Source organism: Diorhabda sublineata, chromosome X, assembly GCF_026230105.1.
Source record: "Diorhabda sublineata isolate icDioSubl1.1 chromosome X, icDioSubl1.1, whole genome shotgun sequence".
Lineage (NCBI taxonomy): Eukaryota > Metazoa > Arthropoda > Insecta > Coleoptera > Chrysomelidae > Diorhabda > Diorhabda sublineata.
In genome coordinates this window covers 35,748,872-35,760,079 of record NC_079485.1, presented here as the reverse complement: position 1 = coordinate 35,760,079, position 11,208 = coordinate 35,748,872, and the positions used below count along the sequence as shown (strand labels likewise).

General features: G+C 33.0%; 1 protein-coding gene and 1 pseudogene across 1 annotated transcript; both read left to right on the top strand.

Moving 5' to 3' along the window:
• The first annotated feature begins 2,767 nt into the window (after window positions 1–2,767).
• On the top strand, window positions 2,768–3,639 carry LOC130451084 (uncharacterized; annotated as a pseudogene).
• Window positions 3,632–8,153, top strand: LOC130451083 (piggyBac transposable element-derived protein 4-like). Its single transcript, XM_056789880.1, is given in 3 exon segments — window positions 3,632–5,044; window positions 5,170–5,747; window positions 5,750–8,153. Coding segments are annotated over 3 exon segments (1,500 nt in total). The 5' UTR covers window positions 3,632–4,164; the 3' UTR covers window positions 5,792–8,153.
• Window positions 8,154–11,208: the final 3,055 nt, after the last annotated feature.

Below are 11,208 nucleotides of genomic sequence, written 5' to 3'. Positions count from 1 at the left end.
ATCAACTTCATTAAAGGAGCAGTTAAAGGTAAAAGAACGAAAGCGACAAATGAAAATAGCAAAAGAAAAAAACGCTGCAGAGAAGAAAATTAAAGAAAAGAAACAAAATAGAAGTCTGTCAAGAGAAAACTTTTGAATAGTAGCGAAACTAGTGAAGATAAAGATAGAGAATCGTGATATTCGCGCCGTATGTCAAGAGTTTGGATGTAATGGAGAAATTTGGTTCCGCTATTGTACATACTCGAAGTTTTTGTTAATACTTATTGCGTCATACTTGATATACTGATTTAATTTCTAGAAAAAGATTCGAGTTTCCCTACTTTCACGCAAGAAAATTACTTAGGATGGTATTAATTTTTTTATTATTACTCTTGTTTACTTATCCATTTATGTGCAATTAATATGGGCATGATATTATCGGACCAGCATGACAATACCGCGCTTTTTTTGTAAATTCACAATAATTACTTTTTATTTAAATTTTGAAAGTTTTGGTTATATGTTGTGCGTACCTGAATAAAGTCCTACTCATTACTAAATTTTGTTTCTTTTAATATCAAACAGTTTCCTAATTATAGGTCCAACTCCTTAAGGGCTCGATATTATCCAACTCTCCCATAGACCAACATCTGTTTAAACTGAAACTATATGAACAGTGTCCAAATTCGTCTGTATTGTTTAAAGAAAGTGTTTGAGAAATAGGATTTCTATAACATTGAAGGTTAACGCAGTAAACTGATTGAAAATAGTTTTTTAATTAATTTAGTATTTTTTAATTAATTTACTATCTTTTAAACATAATTGATACAATCTGATTTGTTTTGTGTGTGATGTATGTTTTTTAATTGATTATTCAACATTTAAATAAGTATCTTTATTATATTACAGTCTCGTCTTGTAAATAATAAATATGTAGTACCTCCGCTTCGACGCTCATGGACCACAATATTCAAAGAAATCGTTATTATCTATTACAATCCGAGCCCTCGCCCGTGCCTCCCACTTACTTCAGTCTTCGTTTTTGTGCTCTGTAGACCACACGAGTTTTTCGATTACGCTTATAAATCGTAGTGTAATTATCATGTTTCACAATTAAATATTTTTATTATTACGTTAAATGGCGTGCGGGGGAAAGAAGAGATCCAGAAGTTCTGGAAATAGAGGATCGGATAGTGCTGAGATAAAAACAATGCTTAAATCAGTAATGCGATTGAGCAAAAGCTCAAGCGGAAGATTCACAAAGCAGTAGCCGCTCGGATTATACAGACGAGCTCAATTCTGATTGTTCTTCAGCGAATGAAGATGTATTCGAAGTCGAGAATAACAACTCTAATTCGGTAATCGCAGAGTGACATGAGGACACAAGCTTGAAATTTCCTAGAGTGGAAACTGACATGGTTCACCACCTTGGAATTTCCTAGAAAGGAAAAATCCTAGAAGATAAATCAACTTGAGTTTAGAGTAACTCATGCTCAAAAATAAACCTATATTATATTATTTTTTTTTGTCAAGTCTAGAGTGGCTAGATGGTTTATGACTTTTTTTATCTAGGTTGCAGATAACACGACACCAGACAACATCAACATTAACCCTTTCAGTGGATTTGTCCTCCTGGAGGCACATCGTTTTCCATAGCATGCAATGACTCAAAATAAAGAATTATGAACTAAGTCGCTTTATACCTGACACGGGACATCGGGTCAACAATGCGTTGGCGCAGCGTGCACCGTCTGTGGCTTGACTTACGAATTTTAGATGAAAACAAATACCAGTGCGTTGCTGGTAGCCGGTGTATGTACATATATATGAAGTGATACTTGTAGACTATTTTCAAATGTCGCGTAATAGGTGTAGTAAGGTTCTAGCCGAGGAAGAATTGCTTGTGTCGTTAGAAAATGACGATATTTCTGAAATCCATGTACTTTCTGACGATGACGATGCAGAAGTTCTAGAAAGTGATCAAGAAAATAACAGCGATTTTGAAGATAATATTATGGACCCAGATATAAATAATAGAGAATTGGATATTGCCAATAGCGGTGAAAAAATGCTGACGAAAATAGTTTTGAGCAACAAAACGAAAATTTTCATAACGAATATGGTCTAAACATGAAAAAGGACATTGCCTGGATACTTAATGCATAATATCAAACAAGGGATATCAGATTGCACGGACAAAATACATTAGCAGATATTGTCGTTGAATTAGCTGCTCCTATAGCCTTTTTCAGACGGTACATACCCGACAATTTGTTTGAACAAATGGCGACGATGACAAATTTTTTGCCAATCAACAAAATGTTCCAAGATTTCCTGCAACAACACTTGTAGAGATAAAAAAGTTTATTAGAATTCATATTCTTATGGGGAACTTAAAATTTCCTAGAGTCAAATTGTAGTGGAGCTCGTCATTGGTATTGAAATAATAAAAAATAATGTACTGGAAGGGTGTAAAGAAAAAAACACGTATTTTGTACAAAATGCAAAGTACATATGTGCTTTCCAAAGGGCAGAAACTGTTTTCAAAAAAATCATTGTGTTCAAATACTTATAGGTATGTGTTTTATTTTTGTAGTTTCACGTTCTAAACAATAAAATATTTTCTAACTGATAAACATCGTAAAGTGGATGTGTCCCTCCACGGGGACATGTCACAATAAAGAAAGAGGGGGGGGGGTAATATTTTTTTTCGTACTAAATTCCATCACTTGGTTACAAAATACCTATGTATTTTCAAATAAATAATTTTCGAGACGACTTTTCCTGATGTGCCACTGAAAGGGTTAACTCAATTCTGGGAGAAGAGACGCTGGTGAAAAGTGTTTCTGAACCAATTCTACAGGAATTAGTCTCACGTTACGAGAATGTCTTGTTAAATGGATTTAAAGAGGAGGTTAGAGTGGAACTCGTAAATAAATTTCCGCATCCTGAGAATCTAAAGGCCATTGTGCCTCCTCTAATTAATCCAGAAGTCAAAATAGCCGTACCAGGAAACACTCTTAAAAGAGATGCAAGGTTATCCAGCCTGCAAGTGCAAGTTGCGGCAGTAATCTCAGCCTTAACGCATTTTTTATCCGATTTCGCGAAAAAAGGAGGGAGGAAGAGATCAAGTAAATAGAGGCTACAAATGATGCATTACGCTTGCTGTGTGACGTTTTTTATCATGAATCTGTTACAAGGAGAGAGCTCTTGCTGTTTAATTTGAATAAAGACCTCAAAGACACCTTGCAAAATACCACGATTTCTAAGTATTTGTTTGGAAAGGAGCTGAATATTACCATAGAAGCTAGAAAAAAACTCGAGAAGTCGAGCGAACACATTAAGATTAAAATGAACAAGTCACCTATTCCTACCTTTGCCACATCTTTCAAACAGGGAACCTACCGTCGCCCATCTGCCAGAGGAGTGCCGTGGGTGGACTACAGATCCCAGACACGCACTCCGATATTAAACAGCAAACCGATGACGTCCACATCCAAGTCACATCATCAGAGTTATCGACACAACAGCTGAGTCGAGAGAAGACGACGGTATTAACCCTTTCAGGACCGTTGACAAGACGATCCCGACACGAACAAAAATTGTCTGCGGGACCATTGTCGGCTATACACGACAGGGGTCAAATCTACTGCTGAACCATTGTCGATCATTTGCGACACCTTAAAAAAACAAAAAACTCACCCAGGCCAGTGGCGGCTACGTCCCGTTCAGTACTGCATGTCCCCACAGACCAGTGTCTGCATATTCCGACACCGTCGAGCATAGGCGACAACGGGCTGTCGGGTAAAATCGTTACAGAACAAGCGCAATAAGCGAAAATGGGACTTATTACACCTATTATTGAGGTCGTTGTGTTAAAAAAGGCACTAGTTGCGTGTTGTGTGCATTGTTTTGGGTTTTCCACCTTGTTATTGTTATTCAAAACATTGTGCGGTATGGATGACGTTAGAGCTGGTGCTTTTCAGGAAGGAAGTGCGCGAAATAAACGAAAAATAATTGAAGGAATCAGTGGTAATTATTGGATTGACTGCGGAGGAAGTCCGGAATTTGTCGAAGTACGCTATAAGTTCTGATGAAGACGAACCCAAGGATCCCTTTGATGACAGTGGAAGCGATTTTATTCACAGTTCGGAAAGCAGTTCATCGGAGTCTGAATTTTTAGAAATGTCTGATGTTGATGGTAATACCGGTAATTCTAATCAAAAGCACGAGCTGAATAATGTCATAGAAATAGACGAGGCCATGAATGTTGAAAATCTTGAAATAAAGTGGACAAACCCTGAGTTCATACCGAAAATTTTTGCATTCGACAATTCTAATAGCGGGTTACAAAATCATAATTTGAATAGTGAAAGTACCGAAGTAGATTTTTTTATGAGTCTTTTGTCTGAAGATATTATGAACGTTATTGCCATCGAGACAAATAGGTATGCTCTTCAGAAAGCTGCACCTAAGTGGAAAAACGTGGACGTTCCCGAACTATATGTATTTTTCGCTATGACACGTACGAAAAAATTAAACATCAAGGAGTATTGGACCCAAGATATCTTACTCAGCACTCCGGTTTTTGGAAAGACTATGTCAAGAAACAGATATTGTGAAATACATCGCTACCTTCATTTTGCTAATAGTGAGGAGGAAGAGGCCCATAACCGATTGGGAAAATTTGGAACCGTTTTGGCTTTACTAAAAGACAATTTCAAGGCACAGTTTTATCCATTTCAGAATCTGGTAATCGATGAAAGTATGGTTCTCTTCAAAGGCCGCCTTAGTTTCAAGCAATATATAAAAACAAAAAGACATCGTTTTGTAATCAAATTGTATGTGTTGTGTGACTGTGAGACTGGCATAGTGTTAGACTTCATAGTGTATGTGGGGAAAGGAACAAATCCACAAGAAAACACTCGTGGATTAGGCGCTACAGGTGAAATAGTCAATAGTTTGTTGGAACCATACCTCAGTAAGGGCCATTCTCTTTTTACTGACAATTTTTATACCAGCCCGACATTGTCCACATTTCTTTACGAAAAGAAAACAAATTCATGTGGGACTGTAAGATAAAATAGAAAACAAATGCCACTTCTAGATAAAAACTATAAAGGGGCGAATGTGATTGGAGGAGCAGTGACAACTTTTTGGTGGTTAAATGGAAAGATCGTCGAGATGTAGTGATGCTTACTACCCTATATGAAAATAAAATGATCACTCTTCCAAGAAAAGATAGGGTTACAAACGAAGACGTTCAGAAGCCATTATGTGTTTTGGAATATAACAAGCAAATGGGCACCGTCGACCGGTTTGATATTATGATAAGCAGCATCGATTCTACGCGCAAAAGCATCAAATGGTACAGAAAACTATTTTTTCATACTATTGATATAACTTTGCTGAATGCTCATGCCATGTATTTGACTCAAAATACATCAAGAGTTCCATTGGCAACATTTCAACTTGCAATAATTAGACAGTTGTTAGAAAGGTAAAAAAAATTGTCCAAGAATATTTCTATACCTATTGATGTGTATAATTTTTTCAGGTCTCAAAAAGCAGCATTGAGTTCAGTTCATTTGGATCTTGGTAATAGAAGACTCACAGAAAGGTACTTTCCCGATCTAGTACCAGTCAAGGAAGGCCGTAAATCGGGCTACATGAGATGCCATGTATGTTCCCACAACAAAAAAAATCTTAAGAAAAGAAAAGAGACCAGATATATTTGTAAGGAATGTGATGTCGAGTTGTGTGTTTGTTTGTTGTCTGTTTTAAAATATATCACGAAGAAGAAATATTTTGAAACGAAGGCTCATACACACATAACCTCAAAGTGAGCTCCAAAACCTTTTAAAAGAGGTAACTATTATAAGATAATGCAGTAAAGGAACATATTCGATCATTTAAAGGACGAAGAGGACACTATAATTTGTCAGAATCAAAGAAAGTTTACCTGCCTGAGGAATTAAACATTAAAAAAATGCATAGCCTGTACACCGAGAAATATGGAGAATTTCCTGTTTCCTACGAGACCTACAGAACAATATTTTCTGAAAATTTTTACATATCCTTTGGATATCCTCGAAAAGATACATGTAGCATATGTGACGAATTAGTCATAAAAATGAAAAACGTAGAAGTAGAACTGTCTCATCAGACTCAGGTTCTTAACCCCGATTTAAATACTAAAAAAAGGCTTGAATATTATTATGTTTTTATAATGTTTCAGTGGATTTTAGCTAACCAATGACCTTATCTTATTTTTTTCTAAAATATATTAGCAAGTTACTTACAAACTGGTTTTTTTCCAGATTTCATTCCTATATCAAAGCCAAAATATGACGATATAAGACATCTGTCAAAATTTTGCGAAGAATAGTTATTGTCACTGCCTCACAAGAAAATCTGATAACAAGCCAGGAAAATTAATAAATATTGAGTAATGTATTTAACATAGATACTGTATATTATTCAATAAACATATAAGTAAACAAGAAAGAATCCTAGTTCAACTCTTGATTTCCTTTCCTAAATCAATGGACAACCCCATTTTTATCCGGTTTTTTGGTAACATTTTAAAAGTTTCAATATTTACACCATAAATTAAAGTACAAATGTATTGAAAAATTCCAGTTATATTTTCAATGAGTTATTGTAATATATATTAATATTTGCTCTCAAATAAGCAAGCTTAATATAGTTAAGAGTCTTGTAATCTAAGAAATGCTCTCCTGAAAAATTTGCAAAAATTGACTTAGCCCCTTCTTTCCCTGATGCCTTTAGAGAGTAATGCCATAAGTAAAGACGTTTAGAACCGAATATATTATCCTAGAGGCTTTAAGCAAGAAGACTGCAGTTTTGTTAGCCCTGGCTAATGGCCATCGAATACAAACTTTAATTAATATCAAGAACATTTCCATCCTACCTCATAAAATCATAATAAAAATATCAGACCGTTTGAAAACATCTGCAGTAAATAGATCTCAACCTCTTTTGGTTCTACCTTTCCTTGATGATGATCCTCAATTATGTATAGCTAGAGCGCTTAAAAAATATATTACCGAAACTAAAAATTTAAGAAACTCTTGTGATTAGCTTTTTATTACTTTTAAAAAACCCCACAGAAAAGCATCTTCTTCTCCTATCAGTCGGTGGATCTAGAACATGTTGGAACAAAATGGATATGACAATATTTAAACGACAAAGTACAATACATACTTCCACCTCTTCAGCTGCTAAGGCCGGGGTCAGTTTTGATAATATAAGATTAGCTGTGGGGTGGTCAAAGGATTCGAAAACATTTACTAATTTTCATAATCGCCCTATTATAGATAATTCTGAGTTTGCGAAAACTGTACTAGCTTCTTAACTGTCAGTTTACGATTAAGTATTTAATTAGTTACCACTGTTAACCATATTGCTTAAAATAAAATTTTTTTTGAGTTTATCTGTAGTTGCAAGAAACTTTAAACATCTACATATTTATTATATTACGTTACATATTACATTATATTATATTATATTACATATTACAAGACGAGACCGTAATATAATTAATAGATCAAACAAACTTACTTTAAGTGATGTTCGATCTTGATTATATTATGGTCTCGTTGAAGTAAATAAGTCCCTCCCTCCACCCTCCCTATAAACACCCCTTGCAACAACAACTTTAGTGTGACTGCAGTAAATGGGAGGCACGGGCGAGGGTTCGGGTTGTAATAGATAATAAAACCGATTTCTTTGAATATTTTGGTCCAGGAGCGCCGAAGCGGAGGTACTACAATTTATTATTTACTTCAACGAGACCGTAATATAATAAAGATCGAACATCACTTAAGGTAAGTTTGTTTTATCTATTAATTATTTTGTATTATTGATATATCGAAGAATAAAATTTATATTCCTATATAAACATTTTTACACAATCTGATTTTTGTTATGTGTGATGTATGTTTCACGATTATGTAACGTTTAAATACGTAACTTAATTGTTTTGTATTATTGGAGTAACTAAAGACTAACTAACCTAATTTATTGTTGTGAAAATTTATTTCCAAGACTTTTCGAATGTTCGATAATGTAAACTGAGAAGGGTTTTTACAAGTATTACCAGGCATTTAAAATTCAAGTGAGTCTCTTATGTATCGATAATAATGTCTTATCAATGATGTTCAACAGAGAGTTTCAACTTTTAATTGATATTAAATATAACATTTATTTTATGAAATTTTGTCATTATGACTATATCAATATAAAACAGCAATACCCTATTATTACGAATTTATACTCCAGGAGATTTTCTGTTAATATCAGTTTTTCCCAATTACATACATTTTATTAGTATAATATTGGAATCCATTTATATACAGTCTTCAAATTATAAAAGTCACATATTAACATTTAAACTATTTCGAATAAACATTCAGAGTCAGTTGATGTTATTTTGGACCATCACTGATTACCTACTTCTCAAATAATGATCATTACGAAAATCTATTACAGTTTTTACAGACAAACATATTTCTTCTACTTTGTTACATTGGACATAAGATCTACAATTATTTAATCAGATTTAGTTTATACACTTATAACTTACTTACATATCTTCTAAAATCAGCACATATATGAATAGTCGGAAAATTCCACAACAGATATTGTTTAAGGAATTTCGATCTTCTTACTTCTTGAATTTTCGCATAGACGTAAAATAATACTAATTTTATTAGTGACGACAGTATCATTTGTGGAATTTTCTACTAAAAACTATATAGAATCCATTTCAGAAATGTCAGTCAAATATGACAAAAGTAACTACAACTTTCATCACTTATTACTATAATACTATTTCTGAAACAGAGTATTTAATCTTATCATTAGTTCTTTACATACAGATCTTTCTGGCATAAAATATCCAATTTTAACACTATTTTACACATGTAACTACATTATTATACAATTTTGGATACCTAAGTTAGCAATAAATAAAATTATTAAATCGAATTCTGCAGCAGCTACCCAGGATGTCTAAGCATAATCGTTGTAAAACGTTCCACATTTTGTTTTTTATACGGCACGTAGAATGATACATTCTACAAAATAGCCGAATACAGTTTTGTGACCATTTAGCGACATTCTAGATTAATTATAATCTGCTGGGATATTTTGTTATTATGATTGTCTAAGGATATTATTGGTTGGTCGAAAACAGTAAATAATTTAAAACAATGAAACGTTTTACCTATAATGAAATTAATATTCAGGACTTAATATTTCAACCCTACTATCTAAATAGTCTCGAACGTCATATTTTACACCAATCACTACAAAAACTCACTAGGGCTTTTTAATTTTAAATTATATATATATATATATATATATATATATATATATATATATATATATATATATATATATATTTGCAATATTTCAGATTATTAGACATCCTGTTTACGTTCTAGTGGGAAACAGATATTTACTCTTTCAATAAAATGCTCAAAACAAACGTTCAATATTAATGTTACATCAAGTTTTTCCATAATAATCTAACTATATGCATGATAAGAAAATATAATGTTGAATTAAGCACAACGAACTATACTATTGGGTTCAGTCTTCAATTAGATTGACACAAGGACAACCAGAATTAGACAAATAATATAAATATAAATGAGCCAATTTATGCTAATACCAGTTACTTTCCCAGTAAATACTTGTTATATTCAAGAGGGTCAATTAAATAATATTTAGTAACACAAACAGAATAAGAATGGATATTTGCAGCCTTATTGAGGAAAAATCGCAACCTGAACATTATTGTAAGGACCTCTTGACATGGAACTTCTGTTCATGGTTTTGATCAAGAAATAGTGTCTTGCATTGTATTGCTCCATAAACTATTTCAGTTTTCGTATTATTCTCGACATAGATTTTGTTTCACTTTGATAAGATGTGGTTACAAATCAAATTTCTATATATTTTCTCAAACAGTATTGATCAAAAATCAAAAATAATTTATGGGAAAGATCAGGTTAATGATTGATAAGTTTTTAAATTGTAACTACAAGTATTTAGAGAGTGGTTTTTGTGTTATCCTATGCTTCCACAAAAAAATAATTATGGTTTCTTTACGAGATTGCTTCAAGTCTACAAGGTCAGTTGCGGACCATGGCAGGTCAATTATAATGTGAACTGTTTATCGCTGAATCAGAATTGAGATTTTGTTTGGGTAAGCAAGGGCGAGAAGGCGGAATTATAGTATGAGAGGTGATTTCTTATGGAATTATTAGTCAAAGACAACATGACTGCCGTGAGTTATATCTAGGAGGTAGTGGAACATGTTCAGATACATAAAGAGGAAATCGACCCATCTAAACCTGACGTGTTTCTTAGTGAATAAGACATCATGTTTTAATCAATTACTTACCTAATCCTAAGAAACATGTATACAAAAATTGTAGAAGGGTTGCAATAATCCATCCCCTTCGTCATCTTATTATATTTCACCCATAGGTATCTTCCTATTATTTTTCTAATTTATATAGTTTGTTTCAATACCATACGTGAGTTTCTAAGAATATTGACTTGTAATTTTACTATTTACTTTGCTTGGAACTATTCGTAATTTTTATTCTTTTAATGAATGTCATTTTCACTGACCCAACAGAAGTTTTGTTGCAAAAACTAATTATACTAAGTAAATAAGTGGGTTGCATGCTCCAAATTTAAGTATAAGTGGGTTTCAGGCGAATTCTATGAAAAATGTACAGTTTTCGCTTCAACTACCAATTAATATACGCGTTTTTGGTTCATGTTCGTCATTATACTCTATTAGTAATATTTTGAAACTTCGATGATAGGAAAATGTTTGATAGAATTCAACTTGTGTTAACAAGTGTATCTTGGCTTATACTGGTAATACATTCGTTAAACTGATTATTATGAACATTAGAAAGTTAACAGTTTTAATATTAGTTTACACATGTTTTTTATATTGAAGACTTCTGTGTAAAATAACAATATCTTTTATTAAATTTTCCTGAGTCTAGTTTCCAAATATTTACTGTTAGAATATTGGAAAAAGTAAAGGTTTCTCAAAAATTATAGTTTGTGAATAAGTTTCAAGAAACGCCGTTAAATAACAACGTTAGTCGTTAGCATTTGTCATTTACATAACCTAACATTCAAATGCTGATATCTTGTTGACCTTTCATTAAAAAG